A 24226-nucleotide genomic window follows, 5' to 3' on the forward strand; every position below is an offset into this window, starting at 1 on the left:
AATATTTATGATGATTTTATTTTTAACAGAAAAGCCTAATAATATCATTTTAGAATTCTTAAATCAAATTGCCAAGTTCCCTAACAATACTATCTTTTTGGATAGATTACTATATTTATTGATGGTTTATAAAATGTTTTAATTGAGCTATTATTTTTCATGTACTGTGTAACTTTTACTCTGGAGTAATGCTTTTCTCTAAAGCCACCAATTAACCTTTTACTTATCTTTTAAACTAAAAATTTAATCTTAAGTATCTGCATGCTTTTTATCTTTTGAGAGTTTGGTGTGTGTGTATGTATATATATATGTGGGGGGGGGGGGCGGGGTGTGGTTTGGTTCAGTTTTAATTTCCTAGGATTTCCAGAGATCCCACTTAGTTTGAACAAAAGACAAAAAAAAAAAAAAAAAAAAAAAAAGGAAAAGGGCAGTGTGCTTCCCATAAATTTTTAACTGTTAGCATGTTTATAAAGATTGTTTTAAGTGTAGGATATCACACAAAGCTTATAGTTGTGTTGCTTCTTTGGCTAACACACATCAGACTTACACTTCATGTTTTTAGATTTTGCAAACCTCCTGTATTCAAATTACTGGGTTTGATATATTCAGGGAAACTAGTAGGTATTTTTTCCTCAAAATTTTAATATCCTTGCTTCCTAGTGTTTAATACTCTGAAAAAGAAAAATCTATTTTGTAAATAATATAGGGCAAAAAAAGCAATTTAGATAGACTTCATATTATTAAACATGAAGTATAAGCTTGAGCTAGGTATTTTCTCTTTAGTTTCATTAGTTTTTTTTTAATATTGATATTGGTGGTAAGGATGAAATTTCAGGTAAATACTTTTTAAAATGTTGAGTAGAGTTGATGAGGTCTTCTTACATTGATTTATTTAAAGCTAGAATTAAGTAACTATGAAAAATTATAATTACTTCTGAAGACTTCAATTTGTTCTTATTACTTTCTATTTTTTTAAAAAAAGTATTTTGACCATATCACTTAAAAGATGAACAAATAAATGTAATCCAAATTGATTATTAATCTTGCAGCCTTTACAGTTATAATTTCCTACATCTCGCCACTGTAATTTCTGCTTTTATTAAGCTGCAGGTGCCCTGAGTATATATTTTAAGGTCTATTGCTGGAAGATTCAGTTTTGACTGAGCATGTTTGTGTCCTAATTTCCCCAATGTTGTCGCCTTTGTCTCTCCTGGCAATTATAGAGAGCTGAATAAAGTATCTCTCATTAATAGGTGATTTGATGAAATTCTTTATTGTTTCTTAAACATATTTTTTGTATTGCAGTTCTCAGATATTTTACAAAATAGGGAAACATGATAGATAAAATCATGAGAGCATTCACCTGGTGATTTCTGACGAACTGAAGTAAATTGTCATGTTATCCTAGAATCAGTAACAAATTATTTTTCTCTTTTAAGTTTCAACTTTTTCTTTCAAGATATACATTTAACATCCATACCCTAGTTAGAGAGTGATGACCTGGAAATTAGGGGAACTGGATATTAATAGTTGGTATCTCTGTAATTTGTTCCGGGACCTTGATTCATTCTTTTTGGCTCTCTGGAACTCAGTTTCCCAACTCAGATAATATGGGATAAAGCTACATGATTTCTAAAAGGTCTCATAAATTTCCAAAATTATATTTAAATGAAATGGGCTTATTGTTAGCCCCACAAAGCAACAGATGGATATTTTTGAGCTTGGCTAAAAGATGTGAATCCCAGAAAAGGTGCATCTCCATCCTCAAGCTACATTAGCCCCTCAGCATCTCTAAGGTGGATTCTTTCTGTTACCTCCTAACTGCCCTCACTATTTCCATGTTTCCTTTCTCACTTCAAATGTATTTTATGCCATAGACATTTTTCTAAAGTGTGAAACTGATGAAAATTCTGAAATAATTCTTGTTATTTATATAATAAAGGAGGATTATTTTAGTTTGGAATAGAAAGTCCACACCTTTCACCCGCCAGAGATATCTAAAGCAATTCCTTTAACCTACCTTGTTTTTTCATATCTCTTTGTCTTACTAGGTTTTTATTATTGAATTTTTGTATGCACTTTTCCCTACTTGGTTAATTTCTATTGATCCTTTTCATTTCAGCCCACTCTTCCTTGATTGTGCACAGCCTGTGTTCCTGAAAGGACCTGGGCGTAACTCTGACCAGGTCAATTATTGAAATATATTGCATGGTCAGTTTGTCTGTCATATTCCTTAAAGTATCTACGGAATATGCCTCAGGGCATGGGGCATGTACTATTTGTCTTGTGTCTCCTAAACTTGTCAGTGTAATCCCCTGTTCGTGCTCAAACAGCAGAAGGGAACAGAAAGAAAGGGATTCTTACAGTGTGCCATGAATAATTATAAAACTCACTTGCCTTAATGAGTCACCATTTAAAAGCTCTTTCTTATCTTCAGTATCTCTCTTTGTACTTAGGATAAACCATGATGTATACAGATAAGATAGTATCCCTGTTTTTACAAAATTTACCAAACTGATTAATGGAGACTGCCAATACTCTATCCTTATACCACTTTTGCTGTCCCTTTGCATTCACTTCTTTGGCCATCTTATCCACTCTTCTGGCATTAAATAGCATCTATATGCTGATGACTGTTATATTTATATCTTAGTTTGAACCTCTTTTCTAAACTAGAGACTCATCTATCCAGTTGCTTATTCAATATTGCTATTTGGATGATTAAAAAGAGGTATAAAAATTAGTATAAAAAACCTGCTCCAACCACATTCTTTCCTATCTCAGTTAATGGCAACTTGTCCTTTCTGTTACTTAAGGCAGATTTTTTTGCATAATCTTTGACTTTACTCTCATGTCCACATCCAGTTCTTATTTAAATCTTATTTGCTCTGCCTTCTTAATATTGCCAAAATTTGAATCACTTCTTACCAGATTTTGCTTTGCTATTCCGTTCCAAACCACCATCGTTTCTTGTTTGTATTGTTGTAGTCTCCTAGTCATTCTCCACAGTAACCATTGTCCCTCCTAGGACTATCCTTGACATAGCAGCCAGAGTGGTCCTCTTGTAACCTAAGGTTATATTCCTCTTCTGTGCATGAGCCTTCATGGTTTCTCATCCCTCTCTGAGTAAAAGCCAGCATCTATACAATGGACTACAAGGCGCTGTGAGCTGAGCCCTCTTACTTATCTCATCTCTTATAGCTTTCCATGTCACCCAGTGTTCTCTTGTCACACTAGCCTTTGTACTGTTACCTCTGACTGTGATGCTCTTCTCTAGATAGCCTCCTGGCTTATTCTTTAACCCCCTTCAGTGTTCTCTCGAATACTACCATTTTTTGGTCAATCTTCTCTGAGCCACCCTTTCAACATTATTCCTTCTTCCTATCTATGCTTTATTTTTCTTATAGCACTTAACATCTGATATACTGTATTTACTCATTTATGTTATTGTATCTGCTGTATCTCTGTATTGGAACGTCAGTTCCATGAGAGAAGGAATTTTATTCCATATATTGCTATATCTCCAGAGCTTACGACAGTTCCACACACATTGCAATGCTCAATAAATATTTGTTGAATGAATGAGTGAATATATCACATCTAGCTTTGAGATAGGATAAATTCAATGATGGAAGAATTCACACTTACATGTATTATGTATCAATTTATTAAAATCATATAATCAATTAATGAAATATTTTATGAAGTGAATTAGATTGAAATATGTCCTGGCTTGTACCATTTTGATGATAACTTTTACAGCCTTGGAGTGTGTATAGATTCTATGTAGTATAAAAGAATTATCCACTTTTCTTGTAGTTTACAGTCTTAAAGATGTGTGATAGAAGTTTGAAATTGTGTGGAAAGCACAGTATTGAGATTTTTAAAAAATTCAATTGGTAAAGAAAGTGTAGAATAGAGCAGGGGTCCCCATCCCTGGGCCACAGACTGGTACCGGTCTGTGGCCTGTTAGGAACCAGACAGCAGGAGGGAAGCAGTGGGCAAGTAAACAAAGCTTCATCTGTATTTACAGTTGCTCCCCATTGCTCACATTACTGCCCAAGCTGTGTTTCCTGTCAGATCAGTGGTGGCATTGGAGTCTTATAGGAGTACAAACCCTACCGTGAACTGTACATGTGAGGGATCGAGGTTAACTACTCCTTATGAGAATTGAATGCCTGATGATCTGTCACTGTGTTAGTTTGTTTTTACACTGCTGATAAAGACATACCAAAGACTGGGAAGGAAAAAAAAGGTTTAATTGCACTTATAGTTCCGCATGGCTGGGGAGACCTCAGAATCATGGCAGGAGTTAAAGGCACTTCTTACATGGTGATAGCAAGAGAAAATGAAGAAGCAGCAAAAGTGGAAACCCCTGATAAACCCATCAGATCTCATGAGACTTATTCACTATCATGAGAATAACACAGGAAAGAGCAGCCCCCGTGATTCAATTACCTGCCCCTAGGTCCCTCCCACAACACGTGGGAAGTCTGGGAGGTACAATTAAAGTTGAGATTTGGGTGGGGACACAGCTAAACCATATCAGTTACTAGTGCCAAAGGCTTTGGGGACCACTGGAGTAGAGGATTCAAGGTATCTGTTAGGATGAATAGCAGATCTAAAAGAAGAAGAAGAGCATAATACCTGAATAGTTTAGTTCAATGGCTCTTAACCTTTTTGTGGCTATATATGTTTTTGAAATTCATTAAAAACTATATGTTCACTCTAGAGAAAATGTTTTTACCACCAAAATTTGTATATATTTTAGTGTGTTTATGTACCCTAAATAGGTTACCCACAGTAGGTAGCTAGACTTCTAGGTAAGAGTTTTTGGTGTAGATGGAATAGATAGCCAGTGTGAAATGCTGTGTAACAATCTGATAGAAGGTTTTGTAAGAGTTGAAAATTTTTACTCTCATATATAAATAGTTACTAATACCAAGTAACATTTTGAAAGATATTAATTTGTTATCAACACATATTGGTTAGTGTGGACTTTCAAATTAATTGTAAAATTGATTGCTTAGGAAAGAGAATGGTTTGAGATAAAAGGGAAGGAGTAGCGTTGGTGAAGAAACAATATTAAGGACAAGAACGTGCAGTCCTTTAATCCTAGATAAACAGTTTGGCCATCTGAATTATAGGGGAAATAGTTCTTACAAACTCATAATGTTGTAGATTCAGAAAAAGATCGGAGAAATCAGTCAAATACAGGTTCCTACTTCTCTCAACTAAACCCTTGTAACTTGGTCATCTCAGCCGTTTGGACACATCAGTGATTAGAAACTGGAATTCATAAAAATTATCAGAGCTCTTTTTCTTCTTGTTGGTCCTAATTTGGTATGTTGAAGTACATGGAAGTTTCATTTTGTTTTCTTATCATACATTCAGATTTTTAAAAAATGCTGTAACTTTTTCTCACCCTTTTACTGTAATTTTCTGTTGTTTCAGCCTTTACTCACATGACTTGTTTTCCAGATCAACTGTCATCCTAACTGTTCTGTTATGGACATGATTCTGTTTGTCATTATTCTTGAAATAAGTGCCTAAAACTACACATATGAGATATGACAATGGCAGAGTATATGAGGATTATTGCTTCTTTCAGTCTGGCTGTTTTTGCTGATGTAGACCCAGACTATATCAGCACTTTTGGGAGCCATAGCAATACTCATAATAGCCAAAATGTATTGGCTGCTTAGAATATTCCATGTACTGTGCTAAGTACTTTATATGTGTTACCTCCTTTTATCTTTATAACAATCTTTATAGCAATCTTAAGTTTATAATGATACTACCATTATGCATCTCATTTTAATGGGGAGGAGAATGAAGCTTAGAGAGATCTATGTGCCCAATACCACATAGTAACTGCTGAAGGTAGAATTCTAACCCAGGTCTGTAGGGTTAGGATTCTGTGCCATACCGACAAACGGCTGAGTTTGCCAGCAATGAAATATTTGGAGGCTTTCACATCAATTGCTATTAATTCAGTGCTTTCAGATGTTTTAGTAAGTAGGCATTTAACCTTTCTATATTTTACTTATAAGTCGTAATTACAGGATTTAGATATTTATTTTTTTCTCTCACTCATATAACTTATTTTTCCCAATATAACTTAGTTCTCATAGCTTCCACATTCGACAAGATACCAGTCTGTTAAAGACAGCTTTTGCTCAAAGTTAGTAATGATCAATAGATCAGAAATTTATAATAATAGTTTTTCTACATTCTGCAAATTCAGCTCATAGCACTGTTCATTAGCTCATGATTCTTGATCCATAAATAAACATCATTGTATCTGCTGTTGTCCTAAAAAAAATCATGAGAGATGCAGAAAAAAGAGCATTATACTTTCACTAATGACTTCTCTTCAAATCAACATTTGATGGTTTTGTTTTCTTCCTGGAGAGCCAATGAAATAGTACGTCTCACATTATTTTCTAAGTTTAGAGGAGAATGTTGATGACAAACCCCAAATATTGGCATGTTCCTTTTTTCTATTGATTTTTATGTAGATCATTATAAGTAGATGCCTTATATCCCATAGATGAAAAATGTATTTCACTTTAGACATTGGGAATGATTATTAACATTTATAATATACCTCATAATTGACAAAGTCCATTTAAATATGATCTCGTTTAATCTCCCCAGTTGTATGTGAAGGAGGTAGCATCAGTCTTACCATTTTACACTCAAAAAAGTGTAAGATCATACAGTTTGAGAGTGGTCCAGTTTTCAAGCCTTAGTTTTGAAATATAGTCCTATAGTCCACATCTTATATTCTTTTCTGCAATGTCACATGGCCTCTCAATGAAATAAACGAAGGCATTAGATGAGGACTCGCCAATATAGGGATTGAAAGCATAATGTGTGCTTTAGGTAATTAGATGATAGTTGAGAGTTAAAGGTTGAGTCTGAAGAATTTGACACCAACATGCTTAAAGAGAAAAGAAGAAAGTACCTAGAAGGAGATAGTGAAGACATTTTTTGGCATTGTAATACCAGGCCGGGCGCGGTGGCTCAAGCCTGTAATCCCAGCACTTTGGGAGGCCGAGACGGGCGGATCACGAGGTCAGGAGATCGAGACCATCCTGGCTAACACGGTGAAACCCCGTCTCTACTAAAAAATACAAAAAACTAGCCGGGCGAAGTGGCGGGCGCCTGTAGTCCCAGCTACTTGGGAGGCTGAGGCAGGAGAATGGCGTGAACCCGGGAGGCGGAGCTTGCAGTGAGCTGAGATCCGGCCACTGCACTCCAGCCTGGGCGACAGAGCATGACTCCGTCTCAAAAAAAAAAAAAAAAAAAAGATTGTAATACCTTTGGTCACACAGAATTTTTTAAGTATTTCTAAAATTAAGAATAATAATTATTGCAAATTTAGATTATTAACATTAAAGAAGTCACTGAAGATATTAACAAAACCACTTATTTGTGGAAAAAATGTGTTGGTATTAAGGAAGTTTAAGCAACAGACTTGAGAATGGACCATTGATGTAGTTTTCTTTAAGGAGATTTTTTTCATTGAATAAGTATAAAATAGAGATGCATGAAAAAGTTGTAGATCAAGTTGGATGTTTTAGTACGATCAGTCACCAATTTCCAAGCATTACATTTGATTAAAATAGATCATACATCTATTTGTAGATGAATAAAATCAATGATGGTTGAGTAAGGTTTGGAAGATATTTGTTAAATGAAGTTTGCAGTGCTGTAAATTTTGAGAAGAATGAACCTTTACTGCAAGGAAGTTTAGATATTTATTAAGTTTGAGAAGTAGTTTCTGTTTACATTTTTAAAAATTGACTAATATCCACATTTGTCATTTAACCTTAACACAATGTCAAATTCAGAAATTTTTAAATGAAATACATTTAAAATATGCTAAAGAAACCTGGGGAAATGTTGAACTCCTCTGTTAAGGAAACCAAGGCTCAAAAACTAAATAAACTTCTAACCAAATGTGTCTCTATCATCTCCGTTCTCTTTCATAGCAATATTCCTACTATAAAAGCAACTCAATTTTGTTCATAAAAATACAGTATAACCTCATTATGCCGTTAGATGTTGTTTATTATTGCTTGGTTTAATTTTCAGCTTTACTATGAAGAAGCTTTAGAAGTTGGCATTTAAAGGCTGGGTGTGGTGGCTCACGTCTGTAATCCCAGCACTTTGGGAGGCCAAGGGGGTTGATCACCTGAGGTCAGGAGTTTGAGATCAGCCTAACCAACATAGTGAAACTCTGTCTCTACTAAAAATACAAAAATTAGCTGAGTGTGATGGCGCGCACCCATAATCCCAGCTACTTGGGAGGCTGACACAGGAGAATCGCTTGAACCCAGGAGGCAGAGGTTGTAGTGAGCCAAGATGGCACCACTGTGCTCCAGTCTACGTGACAGAGTGAGACTCTATGTCAAAAAAAAGAAAGAATTGGTATTCAAATGTTTTATGTTTTTACATATTTATGAATATCATGGAGAATGTGATGTGGATAAGATGGATATTTTATGTATATTTTACCAAAAATTCTATGTGCATGGGCAAAATAAAATCTCCTAACTTGAGCACAAATTTCTTAATATTCCCAGATTTATGATCGCAGTCCATATGCCATCTTAAGAAAGGTTTGCAGACTCCAAAGTCTACAAAAATATTGGCCAAATCAATTAGTCAACGCACTTTATATATATCCTTAATGTCCATATCCTTTCCACTGACAAAGCTGGACTAAGGAGTTTAAAAAATTTTTTTAATTGGAAGAAGAAAGAGGGAGAAATTTGATGTTGACTATGTATATCTGCTGCAGCGGGATTAGAATTCATCTTCAACTTCATGTTTGTTATTTCCAATCCTTCATTTCTTTGCAGGAGTGTTGTGGTGCCTGTAAAGAAGCCACCTCCAGGTAGTTTAGCTGTAACCACTGTGGGAGCCACTACTGCTGGAAGTGGGCTGCCAACAGGCAGTACCTCTAATATATTTGCTGCTACTGGAGCTACACCAAAAAGTATGATTAATACAACAGGTATTGTCCTTATATATTTTTGTGATACTCATCTTTTTATGTTTTCTATATTTTCATTTTTCTGCTTATTTGATCTTAAAAATTAAAATACCCTAATCATTTAAGATTATCTTAATTTTTAAGAAGGTTATATTTTATGTTATGACTTTTTAGAATTTGTCTGTAGTTGTAGAGTGCATTTTTTAGTGGTCATTTTAGAGGACAGTATTGTTTTTGAGTTTTCTCAAAACGGTGCTGTTTATTTTCAGAGTGAAATCAGATTACTGAAAGATATTTGGGGAGCAGAAGCAAAGGATAATTTGAACACTGACGTTTGATATGTAAAAATGAGTAAAATATATCAAGAATATCAAGATGTACTAAAAATGTTAGTGACAGAAAGCAGATTTGGGGACATTGATTGGTTGAGTTCTAACATATATTCTTTGCTAAATCCCCTAAGGGAGGTAGAGCTCCCCTAAGAACCTTGACGATATGCAAGAGCCTCAACTTGATAAAAAGTGCATGTGAATAAGAACCGTTGTTTGACATTGAATTAGTTCATATACATAGATTATAATTTGATCCAATTCATTGCCCAGCAAATTCCTAATGAATCTAGGAACAACAAATTTCAAATCATTACAAATATTAAAAGTCTGCCTAAAATAACCTTTTTTTTTTCTGTAAATTTACAGAAATGTTCCTGTTGATTATCAGCTAAATAAATCCTTACCCAAATCTTTGTGATTCCGTTTTAGGTATTTATACAGCGCAAGATGATCCCTGACTTTTCTTCCCTGACTATAGTAGTCTTCTCTTCTCCAGACTGTATAGCCTTGAACTTTCCGTTTATTATCATTGCCTAGATTCTTCCCATTTTTATTAATTTCATAGCTCTTTTTTGTGCTTTCTGTATCTATCTTGTTTATCATACCACCTGAATCTGACATATCATGAACAACACATTTATGGGGTTGTAGTAAGTAGAATGTACTCTATTAAGAATATTTATATTGGCAAATAAATGTCATTAATGGCATTGTGTCAAAGAATAGACCATCTATTGTTTATCTGTATTATAAATAGATATTTCTACCTGGCTTGTCTGAAGACTTTAAAGTCTTTCCAGTATTAGAGTTTCATTCTTTATACTCATTTAGCTTTCTAGAGATAGGAGTCAAACTGCTTTTCTTTTACTAAAGTATATACTTTGAAAGTGTAAAGGTTTTAAAAATATGAATGAAGTCGTTATTCTTGTTAGGAGTTAGGTAAATGCAAAATGGAATCACCTTTTTTGTCTTTATATGAGACAAGTCATGATGTTTTTAATTTCTATTTTAAGAATTAAGAATGAATATGGAAAGTAATGGTAGCAAGAGTTTTGATGATAGTATAAAGTATATAATATTACAATGAGAAATAAAAATGTAAGTGATAAACTTCTTAAAAATGTGTGTGTGTGTGTGTGTGTGTGTGTATGTATGTGTGTATAAATTGTGAGCCAACAGCTAAGCCGGACATATTCTTCATTTCAAATATTGGCATATAGGTGCTCTAAAATGTTCTAGTGGAAGTCCCAGTAAGCAATTCAGTTTTATGGGAATTAGTATAAGATGATAATATTTTGGAACACTAGATGTCCCTCAACTCCACAGCTATTTAATATACTTACGTGGCGTATTACAGAAAAATCTTTACTAAAATTATATTTTTATATCATTGAGGGAACACTCATTATTTTAAGACCAGGTACTAATGTAACTCATTATAGCCCTTCTTAAGCAGTGATCTTATCAAAAGAGCATTTGATGCTGCAGTGCCACAAATTTATGCTCAGATCGTCCACTCCAAACTCTGTCTTAAATGATGAATACCAAAAATATTGCAGTGTAACTATAAAAAGATAACTTTTTCACACCTAAATTTGCATTGTTTTATCAGCCTCATTTTATCTAAAAATTTTTTCATTTGTTGATGTTTTTTATTTATACCCCATTTGTAGTATGTAGTTTTGTTAGATTAATGTAAGCAAATCAATTAGATTTCAATGCAGCATCTGTTATATAAAATTATATTTATTAGCATACTTACTAATGGCCAAATGATTGTCAAATTCTGTTTTGAAATTCTGATGAGTAATTCTTTCAAAATCAGATAGTAATGGTGTAATAAAATTTTTTTTAAACAAATTTATGTTTAAGGCTAAAAATTATTATTTTGGGAACAGGTGCCGTGGATTCAGGGTCCTCCTCCTCTTCCTCCTCTTCTAGTTTTGTGAATGGTGCTACCAGCAAAAACCTTCCAGCTGTACAAACAGTTGCTCCAATGCCAGAAGATTCAGCTGAAAATATGAGGTATGCATGACTGTTTGTTTTTATTCATTTTAACTCTTTTTAAATGTAGTGAAACAGTACACAAAAATACAAAATATAGGAAGAGTTCTTGGGAATGAAGATTAATTATTTTGCAATTGCATTTCACAATTATTCTGATATCTTTGGCTAGTTGTTATGTAAAAACCTCTGATATATTTTGGTCCAAGTAGAGATCTTCAGTGATTTTAAATGTTTACTGTTGTATTAGTAATTCACTGTCATTAGTGCATGTTACTATTTCCAGTAAAGATTCAAACATGTACAAATGGTAACATGATAAAATTGGGCATCTTTGGGGGGGTGATAAAAAGTTTAAAATATAAAGTTTCAGGCCAGGCGTGGTGGCTCACGCCTGTAATCCCAGCACTTTGGAAGGCCAAGGAGGGCAGATCACTTGAGACCAGGAGTTGGAGACCAGCCTGGAAAACATGGTGAAACCTTGTCTTTACTAAAAATACAAAACTTAGCAGTGTGTGGTGGTGCACGCCTGTAATCCCGGCCACTCGGGAGAGAGGCTGGGGCAGGAGAATCGTTTGAACCCAGGAGGCTTGTTGCAGCAAGCCAAGATTGCACCACTGCACTCCAGCCTGGGTGACAGAGCAAAACTTTCGCTAATTAATTAATTAATTAACTAACTAATGAACTAACTTTCAAATTAGATCTACAATGTTATATATAACATCACTGGAATTTGAATAAGCAAACATTATCATATCTGCCATGATTAAAGGCCATTCCTGGAAGAGACTGGCCCTCATTCTTGGAGTAAAATTGTGCACATGTATACACATACACACAGAAAAAACTGTGAATACATACAGAGGTATTTATAGAGGTATAACACAAATACAGAATATAAAAGCTTATTGAAAGAATGAACACACTCATCATCACCCAAGTTAACAAATAGACTGTACACCAGGAACCCTTGCTTTGCACTTTTTTCCTAGTCACTGTTCTTGCTTTTCTTCCAATTCCTTACCCTGACTTTTAATACTAAGATAGTTTTGTCGTTTTTGAATTTTATGTAAATGTAAGTACATCGTATGTATTTGTTTGTCTCTGACTTCTTTTGTTCAACATTATTTTTATGAGATTCATCTATTGTTGCATATAACAATAGTTTATTCATTTATTCTTTTATTTATTTATGTGTCTATACCATAATTTATTAATTCATTTTACCGATGGTGGGCATTTGGAATTTTCCTTATCTTAGTTATTACAAATAATACTGCTATATAGATAAGGCCACTTATAATTACTATGAGTGTGCTACTATTACGTGTGTGTACTACACATTAATGTGTATATGTTAGATAATTTGGAGTGTAATTGCTGATTCATAGTGTTTGTATATGTTCAGTTTTACTAAATAATGCCAAATGGTTTTCAAAAGTGGTTGTACTAGTTTAGTAACTCTGCAGCAGATTATGAGAGGTCTTGTTGCTTCATATCTTTGATAGGACTTAGTAGTTTTAGTCTCTGTCATTGTAGCCATTTTGGTGGAAGTGTAGTGGCATTCCATTGTATTTTTAGTTTGCATTCTCCCAATGATAAATGAGGTTGAGCACTTTTTAAATACATTTGTCTTTTGTTTTCTTCTTTTGATTTGCCTGTTGAAATCTCTAGTCCATTTTTTTAAATTGTGGGCTTTTTTTGGTCTTTTTCTTATTAATTTTTTGAAAATGAGCCCTTTGTATGTTATATGTTATACATATATCTTCTCCCATTTTTTGACTTATCATTATCAATATGGTCTATTTTGATCAACAGAAGTTGTAAATTTTAATTAAATTTACCTTACAATTTTTTGGTTTATAAGTGCTTTTGGTGTTGTAAAAGCTTTGCCCTGTCTTACCTTCTGGCTGCTTTATTCTTTGCTTTTTGAATTTAGATGTGTAATCCATTTGGAATTTTTGTGACTATAATGAGGTAGGAGCAATAGGTATATGAAGATGACCCAGCACCATTTATTGGAAAGACACTTCTTTTCCCTGTGTTCTGTCACTTTTGTCACAAATTAGTTTTTCATATATACTTGATTATGGTTTGGCAAACAGCTCTGCCTCATCTCTTTTTCTGTCTTTAAGCCATACTATCTTAATTAGCCTTAGGTTTAATAAAGATTGGGTTGAGTAAGATCTGCTCACCCTGTTATTTTTCCTCAGTATCATTCAATTACCTATTGACCACCTATGTGTAGATCTATTTCTAGACTCCATTCTGTCCCATGAACTATATGTCACTGCTGCACTATCTTCCTGTATCGTAGCTTTATATTAAGTTTTGAAAGAGATGAGGTAATATAAGTCCTCTAACTATTCTTTTTTAAAATTGCTTTGACTTTTCTAGATTAATTTACATTTTCATATAAATTTTACAAGTGACTTGTCAATTCTAAAGCAGCAAAAAAAGAAATTCTGCTGAAATTTTAATTACAACTCTGTTGAACCTTTAAATTTGAGGAGATTCTTCATTGTAATACTGAGTATTCAAACTTTTGAAATTGTCATTCATTGAGATCTTTAATATTTTTCAGCAGCTTACTGTAGTTTTCATTGTAAAGCTCCTGTACTTATTCTTATATCTTTTTAAATTTTTATTTTTTTAAATTTTTCATGTGTTTGATGATATTATATTCGATTTTTTGCTCTAAATTTCCAATTGGGAGTTAGAAGCCAGACAAAAAAGAGTACATAGTGTATGATTCCATTTATATGAAATTAAATGAAATGCAAATTAATTTATCTTTAAAAATAGCAAATCAATGATTGCCTATGTCAATTTTACCTCAATAAAACTGAAAAAAGGGGACAATTTTGTATTAGTGTATTGATTTTTATATGTTGATTTTATATTTTATAATCGTGCCACTTAATTTTAGTGAACTCGGTAAGTTGTTTAGAACTTTCTAAATTCACATAATCTATCTAACGCTTTCTGTAGTTTCCTTGTTTTCTTTGCATGAGATAATGTCACTTGTAGCTTTAGTATTATTTATCCTGAAATGTTTGAGAATTCACCAGCAGAGCCATTTCTGCCTGGAATTTTCTTTCTTGGAAAATTTAAGTTATAGATTCAGTTTTTTAAATTGATAAGTGAGTATCCATATAATATATTTATTTTTGTATCTGTTTTGTTGTTTTTGTCTTCAATGAATTTACCCATCTTATCAAAGTTGTTGGACTTATTGCCATACATTCTTTGTAATTTTTTACATTTTATTAATATTTTAAAATATAAGTATGATCTCTAATGATGTTCCCTCTTTCATTTCAGATTTTGTTAATTTTTGTTTTTTCTCATTTTTTCATTATCAGAATAGCTGTTGTTTTTCAATATTATGATTTCCCCCCAAAAATGATACTGTGTTCATTAACATTTTTAGGGTTTTTTTGCTTTTTATTATATGAATTCTGCTTTTATTACTCCTTTCTATTTACATCACATTTCCTTGCTTTTTTCTTTCCATGTCTTAGAGTGGAAACTGAGATTGAGTGTCTATAAACTGTGGACCATGAGCCAAATCATTCTGCCACCAGTTTTTGTACATAAAGTTATTGGCATACAGCCACACTCATTTGCCCATATATTGCCTATCACTGCTTTCACATTACTGTGACTGAGTTAAATAGTTGTAACAGAGACAATATGGCCTAAAGCTTAAAATATTTACTATCTTATCCTTTACAGATGTTTCCCAAACCCTCTCTTGGATCTTTGATTTTAGACTTTTCTTGTTTAATGGTGTGGTATATGAGCATTTAAAGCCATAACTTTTCCTCCAAGCACTGTTTTACCTGCATTGTACAAATGTAGTATTTTTTATATTCAATATTTTTTCTAATTTTCCCTACTTCTTCTTGGATTCCTACACTTTTCAGAGGTGCATTTTAACATTTATCTTTGTTCACTAAAAATACTGCCATGCAATCCATTCAAGTTGTTGCATGAATTAATAGTATGTTCCTTTTTAATTTCTCAGTCATATTCTATGGTATGGATGACAGTTTGTTTAAACATATACCTACTAAAGGACATTTAAGTTTTTTCCAGTTTGGGCCTATTAAAAATAAAGTTACAATGGACATTTGTTTTTATGTGAACATATATTTTTATTTCTCTGGGATAAGTACCCAAGAGTGAGATTACTGGCTCTTTGGTAAGTATATGATTAGTTTTATAAGAAACTGCAAAACTCTCTTCTAGAGTGACTGTACCACTTTATGTTTCCACTGGCAATGTGTGAGTGGTCCAGTTTCTCCTCATTGTTACCAGCATTTATTAAAGTGTTCTGATAGGTATGTAGTGATATCTTATTGTGCTCTGAATTTACATTTTCCTAATGGATAAAGATGCAGAACATCTTTTCATATGTTTATTTCCCATCAGTGTGTCTCCTTCATGAATTGTCTGTTCATGTCTTTTGCCTATTTTTTAATTGAATCACTTTCTAACTTTTGAGCTCTGAGAGTTTTTGTTGTATTCAAATACAAGTCCTTTTTTAGAAATGTAGTTTGCAAATATTTTCTCCTAGACGTGCTCCGTTTCATCCTTTTAATGGGGTTTTTAGCAGAGAAAAATTTAAATTTTTTTTAATCTGGCTTGTCAGATTTACCTTTTTATAGTTAAGCTTTTGGTGTCATGTCTAAGAGCTCTTCACCTAGTTCTGAGTTCCCAAATTTTATATTGCGTTTTCTGTAAAGTTTTGTGGTTTAAAAGTTGTTTTACTTTTAAGTCTGTGATCTATTTTGAGCTGATATCTGTGTAAGGTGTGAGGTTTAGGTTGAGGTACATATTTTTGCCTATGAATGTCCATTTGTCCCAGCACCATTTGTTGAACAGGCTATCCTTGCTCATGAGGCATGCTTTTAAGATCTTCTAAGGCAAATTTAGAGAGGCCTCTATTCTTGGATTGCTTTTGCCACACTTAGAAAGGGTGGACTTGCTAGAATTTCTCCTGAATGCTCAGTGTATTTATTGAGCTCTCTCCTTTCTGGCTGGAGGGAATTCAGACAATTCCCAGCACTATGCACTCTCAGTGATGTTTGTGTTACAACTCCTTCATAATTATTCTTTTCAAAAAATTGTTCTATTCTAGCCCTTGGAGCTTTCAGGCTTCACATAAGTAGATTGCTATTCAGGCTAAGACTCAGGTTTTTGGAAATTTTTTTCTTTATAGCTTCCTCCTCTCAGGGACTCTGTCCTGCAAATTCTATTCACCTTGGCTGTCTTGAACTACAGTCTCAGTCTTGTCAACCCAAAAACATTGCAGGACTCAGTATTTGCCATAATGTAGGAAATACCTCCATAAAAGAAATGTGGATGATGGGGGAGCTCACCTTATTGGTTTCTCCTTCCTTAGGGTTCATTGTTCTGTACTCCCTGTAGTGTCTGAAAATAGTTGTTCCCTGTATTTGTCTAATTTATTAGCTGTTAGCATGGAAGGTAATTTTAGACCATCTTACTTTTTCAAGGCTACAAATGAATTTTATATTTTTATCATGTTGTCAGTGGTTTCTTTTATACATTTTATTTTAATTATTTTAATTGTTTCCATTTCAATATCCTGAAATGTTAACCCACTTATTATCCCTAATTATTTTTGTATAGATTATTTCAAAATGTATATGTATATACATAATTGTGTCATCCATGAATAATGGGGGAGTTTTTTTCCCCCATTAAAATCCTTGCACCTTTTAATTTCTTTTTCTTTTTTCTTTTTTTTTTTCTAAAAAGATGCAACAAAATTTTTTTATTGTAAATTGACAGTTTATAATTGTACAAATTTATGAGTTACAAAGTGATGTCATAAATTGTAGATAGAGTATGGAATAGTTAAATCAAGCTAGTTAACATATCCAATACTTCAAATACATTTCTGTGATGAGAGTATCAATTTTGAAATGTATAATGCTCCATTAAGTATAATGCGCCACACTGTACAACAGAACTCAAAAAAAGTATGAAACATATTCTTCTTGTCTGAGATTTTATACCTTTTGATCAGCATTAATTTTTTTTTTTTTTTTTTCTGAGACAGTCTCACTTTGTCACCCAGGCTGGAATGCAGTGGCGCAATCCCAGCTCACCGCAACCTCCGCCTCCTGGGCCCAAGAGGCTCTCCCGCCTCGGCCTCCCCAGCAGCTGGGACCACAGGCACGTGACACCACACCCAGCTAATTTTTTTGTAGTCTCAGTAGAGATGGGGCTCTGCCATGCTGTCCAGGCTGGTCTCGAACTCCCGACCTCAGGTGATCCACCCACCTCGGCCTCCCAAAGTGCTGGGACCACAGGCGTGAGCCACCGTGCCTGGCCTAATTTTTATGAGACAAAATATCAATTTCAGAACAGCATCAGTGACCAGGCACAGTGGCTCACGCCCGCAATCCCAGCACCCTGGGAGGCCGAGGTGGGCGGATCACGAGGTCAAGAGACCAAGACCATCCTGGCCCACATGGTGAAACCCTGTCTCTACCAAAAATACAAAAATTAGCTGGGCGTGGTGGCGTGCACCTGCAGTCCCAGCTACTCCACAGGCTGAGGCATGAGAATCGCTTGAACCCGGGAGGCGGAGGTTGCGGTGAGCTGAGATCGCGCCACCGCACTCCAGCCTGGTGACAGAGTGAGACTCCATCTCAAAACAAACAAACATACAAACAAACAACAAAAAAGCAGCATCAGAAAGTGAGCAGACCAGGCACGGTGGCTCACGCCTGTAATTCCAGCACTTTGGGAGGCTGAGGCATATTTTTCTGTATTGAAAATACGAAAGTATTTGTCTCTAAAAAAAAAAAAAAAAAAATTAGTTGGGCATGGTGGCACGTACCCGCAATCCCAGCTACTCAGGAGGCCGAGGCAGGAGAATCAATTGAACCCGGGAGGCAGGGGCTGCAGTGAGCCCAGATCGCGCCACTGCACTCCAGCCTGGCGACAGAGCAAAACTTCGTCTCAAGAAAAATAAAAAAAAAAAAAAAAGAGTGAGCATATCTAACTACCCTCAGCTCATAATAGAGCTAATAGGTCAACAGAATAATAATTCATGCTATTGCACTGGAAAAGGAATTAAAAGAAATTTAAAAATGTGTAAGCAGAAACTCAGTTGTATGTAAGAGAACCCAATTCCCTGAGATAAAGAGAAAGAGCTGGAGTCCTTTAAAAATTAACTGCCTGTTTTCTGTGGCTAGTGAGCCTTATCTCTCCTCCTTTCCCAGGCATTGTAAATACCGTTTCTCTAGCTGTGCGGCTGCAAGGTAACTAGGCAGATAAACTCAAGTCATAAAACATGTTTTTCCTTGAAAAGAAAGAAATGATGTAATGCATGTCTCAATTAATTGTCTTTCTCACTTCTATAATATGCTTCCCCCTGCACAGATCCCGCCCCGCCGCCCCACAAAATGCTTAAAAGGTAACTTAACTCTTTGTTCAGGGCTCAGTCCTTTGGATGTTAATCCAACTGGTCCAGTGCACCTAAATAATAAATATCTTCCTGAACTCCATCGGTCTCTCTGATTCCTTAAAAATCCCGCTACATTTCGTGTAATGAACTGGCAACAAGAGAAAGCTGGTTGAAGAAAGGCAGAGGAATTGTGTCTTATAAGAATTAGAATCGAGGGGCTCCATAATCATCTGGCATACGTTCGATGTTGTATCTGTGGTTAGAAATGTATATAATAGGAACTCCAGGAATCTTACGGATTCTTCTTTTAAGGTCCCGGTCAACTGTGGCCACAATGTAACACTTATGCTGAGTTACTCTTTGTACTAAGCAGTCATCTGCATAAGTCCCTTTGTGTGTACATGGTAATCATTCAAATCTTGGATCCTTGGCGATCCTTAGAGCCACTGGATACTTCTGCCCCAATTTCTCAATTTCAGCCATTACACAGGCAGTTATACAAGGGATACACTTGGCATACAGACAGTCCATCATTGACTGCACTAAGTCCAGTTTGGCTTTTATGGAAAAGTTGATAAAGTTGGTATCAACGAGGATGTGGTAAGGTGGGCCCAGCTGTGTATTATATTGGAAAAATAAGCAGGAAGGGTGTTGGGGAACTTCTCTTTCCTTTAACGCACTGCGATCCTTCTTTTCTTTCTTTTTAGGTTTTAATCTATCCTTTTCTTTAAGCCTCTGATCTCTGAGACTAAGCATTCGCTTCATGGTCACATACTTCCTTGTTTTCTTTTGCTTCCCCATGGTCACGTCACACTCCTGGTTCTTCCGTAATCCAAATTTCTTTTTCTTAACTTACAGTGCCACCCAGTACCTCCAATACAATTTATTACAGTCATGGTTATAGCAGGCATTCTTTTTACATTCTCCATCTCAGATGAAAAACATTGAACATTTATCATTAATTATGATGCCTCTTATCTATTTATATAATTTTCAATAAATGTTATACATTTCTTATATTTGTAATTAACAAAAACTTGCTATCGTGATGTATGTTATGCTTTTTAAATATACACTAAGATGATCTTGTGGTTTTTCTCCTGTTAACATGGTGTACTATATTGGTTTAATTTTTAAATGCTAAAAGAATTATCAATTTCTATAAGAAATCCAATTTCATTGTAATGTGAAATAGATTTATCTCTTGAAAGCTTCTATAAGATTATTTTTTTGTCTTTTATTCCCCTGAAATATTTAGCAAACTTCACAAGCAAAGACATCTACTCCTGGATGTCTTCTTTTAGGAAAGTTTCTTAATTAAAGTTTCAATTTAATTAGTTACAGATCTCCCAAAATTTTCTGTTTTTTCTGGTGTCAGTTTTGGTAGGTTTTTATTGGCATAAAGTTTTTTGTAATGTTATCATGTTATTCTTTTAACATTCATATAATCTGTAGTAATGTCCCTTCTTTTTATTCTTGATATTCTTTATTTAAGCTAGCCAGCTTGTCTGCCTTCCTGCCTTTCTACCTTCCTGCCTGCCTGCCTGTCTTACCTTCCTTGCCTTCCTTCCTTTTCTTCATAAGTTCTGGCAGTAATCAGTGTTATTCTTAATTGCCAAAAAAAATTCACTAGCGAGAAGTAACAAGAAACTGTTAAGTTGAAGGTTGTACATTATTTGTTTCCTTAGTGCAGTAGTTTTCTAACATCAGCATGCATCAGATTAACATAGAGGGCTTATTAACATACAGATCATTGGGTACCTGATTCAGTAGGACTTCAGTAGGGCATGAGAATTTAGGGCACCTCTAACGAGTTTTTAGGTGTGTTAGTCAAGCTTATTTAGAGAAACAGATTAAATAGGATGTTTACATTCATATGAATATACATGCATATACATATTATTTATTATAAAAATTTGGCTCACGTGATTATGGAAACTGAGAATTCCCAATATCTGCAGTTAGTATGCTAAAGACCCAGGAGAACCAATGTGTAGTTCTAATCAAAGTACCAAGGTCTGAGAACCAAGAGAGCCAGTGATGTAAGTTTCTATCCAAAAGCTGGCTGGCTCAAGGCTGAAGAAGAGCCGATGTTTCCATCTGAGTCCAAAGGTCAGAAGAGACCGGTATTCCTAGCTCAAACATTCAGGCAGAAGGAGTTTGCGCAACTTTTTTGTTCTATTCATATCTTCAATTGACTAGATGAAGCCTTCTTACATGAAGGAGGGCCATCTACTTTATCTAGTCTACCTGTTCAAATGTTAATCTTATGAAGAAATACCCTCACAGTCATACCCAGAGTGCTGTTTAATCAAATATATTGACACCCAGTAAAATTGACACATAAAATTAACCATCATGCTAGATCATGCTGATGCTGCTGGTCCAGAGAACACACTTTGAGAAACTGTGTGTAATTGATAATCCCCCAAATTGCAGGAGTTGTCCTTGATTTATCAAGGTCCTATTCCCAGACAATGTGTGGTCCTTCCTTACTCTGTTTTAACTCAATTTACTCCAAATTTTGAAGACATACGTGTACATATGTATACATGTGTACATGTTCATCTTAAATTCACACCCTGCAAGAAAGTCTACTTATTTTATTGGTCAACATCTGTTTTGATTTAACCAAATGACTATCCTTTTTTGTTGCTTATCATTCTTTTCTGAATGTCTGACCTCCACCTAGTATCATTTTTCTTCTTCTGAGAGAACACTTCTTAGTATTTGATTTAGTGCAGGTTTGCCTGTCATGAATTTTTAGTTCCTGTTTCTCTAAACGTCTTGAAAATCCACCTCAATATTTGGAAGGATATTTTGAACCAACAGAATTCTAGGTTGGCAGTTATTTTCTTTTAGTGCTTTGAAAATATAATTTTATTGTCTTTTGGCTTTTTTCATTCTGTGTTTTATTTCTTTATTTTATAGGTTAATTCTTGGTCATATTGTTTCTATTCTCCACTCCAACCCACCTGATGTCTGTTTTAAAGGTGTTCTGTATTTTGGGAGTTGATAAGTTTTACTATGATGTTTTCAGGTGATGTGGATTTTCTTTGTATTTACCCTGCTTAGGACTTGTAGAGATTTTCAAATCTGAAGTTTTATCACTTTCATTCAATTTTGAAACTTCCTAGCCATTACCTCTTCAGGTATTGCTTGTGACTCTTTTTATCCTTTTGTTAGAGCTTATCTTAGATAAAAATTAGAGTTTTAAAAAATACATTTCTTACTTATGTATCTATATCCTTTCCCCCACTCCTATTTCTCTCTCAGTGATTTTGAGTATTTTCTTTTAACCTATAGTCTACTTTATTAATTCTCTCTTTAGCTGTGTCAAGTCTTCTCAGTTCTTAATTTCAAATTTTGTAAGTACTCAAATTTCCATTTGACTTTTGTAGTTTAATATTATCTTCCAACTGGGTGTGGTGGCTCACGACTGTAATCCCAGCACTTTGGGAGGCCGAGGCAGGTAGATCATGAGGTCAGAAGTTTGAGACCAGCCTGGCCTTCATAGTGAAACCCTGTCGCTACTAAAAATATAAAAATTAGCTGGGCATGGTGGTGCGTGCCTGTAATCCCAGGTACTCAGGAGGCTGAGGCAGAATTGTTTGAACCCAGGAGGCAGAGGTTGCAGTGAGCCAAGATTGTGCCATTGCACTCCAGCCAGGCGACAGAGTAAGACTCTATCTAAAAAAAAATTATCTTCCAATTGTCTATCTTATCCAATTGTTTATCTTGGTCCTTAATTTCCTTGGTCTTTAATTTCTTTAATTAAGTTAATTTAGTTAACTTTAATAGTTAATATTTAACTATTAGGGTAAATGTAGTTACCCTAAAGTCTTTGATTATTTATCAGAGCTACCTCTGTCATCTTGTGTTACTTTTGGTATTCAGTAATATCTTCCTCTCTACTTACATGTCTTTTCTTGTTATTATTATGTGAAAAACCTATGTAGTATCTGACAGATTATAAACATAATATGAAAGTACAAAGTGGTGTTTTCTTCCACAAAAAAATACATTTTCTTCTGGTAAGCATTAGCAATCCTAAACGACCTTAATGAAGTCAAGGTTAGAGGGCCAGTCTTTTTTCTGATTCACCAGTTCTTTAAAGTATAGTTCTATAGGGTCTCAACTTAAATCATAAGGGGTTTTCTAAGCTTTTTTTCCTCTTTAGTAGGCTCTGAGCTCTAAACATTTTGTTCAATTTCAGTCATTCAGTTGCTTCTACCAAAACATGTCCATGGGAGATGAGTGGTCCAGAAACCAAAATCATCTTCTTAGAGTTTCTTCTTCAGGGTCATGGTCAAATAATTGACTTCTGTCTTAACTCTCCATTTCCCTCAAAGAAGTATTTCTGGTTTTATGTAGCTTTTTTAGTTGTTCTCAGCAAGAGAATTTGCCTATTATTAAAGGTGGAAATCCACATTATTTTTATATAGTTACTGTGTTTATGATCATATATTTGATGGAGTGTAAATGTTAAAATGGCTTGGTTTTTTTAAAATCACTGATTTCTGCTGGGTTATGTCAGATTCATTCCTTCTGATCCTTAATTATATGATAGAAAAATGTGTAACTTTTTGGTAATTTTTAAGTTGTGTAAAGCTCACCCAATTAAACATTTTCAACTCCTTACATGACTTTCTTTATTTTAATGAAGGGTTTTGATGGTAATTTTTTTCCTTTCTTTAAACTTGTGTACATTTTTATATTTAAAGCAGTTCTGCTTTTTTTTAAAATACCAAACTGACAATTTTTATATTTTAATTGGTATTTCTACATCATTTGCGTTTAGTGTAATTACTGACATGATTATATTGATATCTACCAATTTGGTAATTGTTTTAGAATACATTGTTACTTTCCATTTGTACTTTATTTTGTTTTTCTTCTTTTATGCCCTTTGTTGGGTTAATGGAGTATTTTTTTATTATTTCATTTTCTCTCCAATATTGTCTTATTGGAGACAATATTTCAAACATTTTTAAAATGCTTAAAATAAAAGACAACCTTTTAAACATTTTAGGGGCTTCTCTATGGCTTACAATATAAATCTTTAAATTATCAGAATCAGTTTTTAATATTATTACACAGTTTCATGTGTAATAGTGATGCTTGTAACAGTTTACTCCTAATTCCTCTATTACATCCTTTGTGTTAATGTTGTCATACATTTTACTTTTATATATCTTATGAAGAAACAGTAGTTAGGGCACCGTGGCTCACACCTGTAATCCCAGCACTTGGGGAGGCCGAGGCGGGTGAATCACCTGAGATCAGCAGTTTGAGATTACCAGCCCGGCCAACACGGTGAAACCCCATCTCTACTAACAATACAAAATTATCTGGGTGTGGTGGCATGTACTTGTAATCCCAGCTACTCCGGAGTCTGAGGCAGGAGAATTGCTTAGAACCCAGGAAGCAGAGGTT

At 34.5% G+C, this 24226-nt stretch overlaps 1 protein-coding gene and 1 pseudogene across 7 annotated transcripts in view; one reads left to right on the top strand and one right to left on the bottom strand.

Annotated features, from left to right (window-relative positions):
- Positions 1-24226, top strand: part of NBEA (neurobeachin) — a 742365-nt gene that overhangs the window by 254810 nt on the left and 463329 nt on the right. For all 7 annotated transcript variants that reach the window (XM_028837519.2, XM_028837523.2, XM_028837524.2 and 4 more), the window contains 2 exons: positions 8874-9028; positions 11238-11364. In XM_028837519.2, the coding sequence (XP_028693352.1) occupies positions 8874-9028; positions 11238-11364 (282 nt within the window). The remainder of the gene's footprint in view (positions 1-8873; positions 9029-11237; positions 11365-24226) is intronic.
- On the bottom strand, positions 18859-19623 carry LOC714495 (rRNA-processing protein FCF1 homolog pseudogene; annotated as a pseudogene).

Source organism: Macaca mulatta, chromosome 17 (genome assembly GCF_049350105.2).
Source record: "Macaca mulatta isolate MMU2019108-1 chromosome 17, T2T-MMU8v2.0, whole genome shotgun sequence".
Classification (NCBI taxonomy): domain Eukaryota; kingdom Metazoa; phylum Chordata; class Mammalia; order Primates; family Cercopithecidae; genus Macaca; species Macaca mulatta.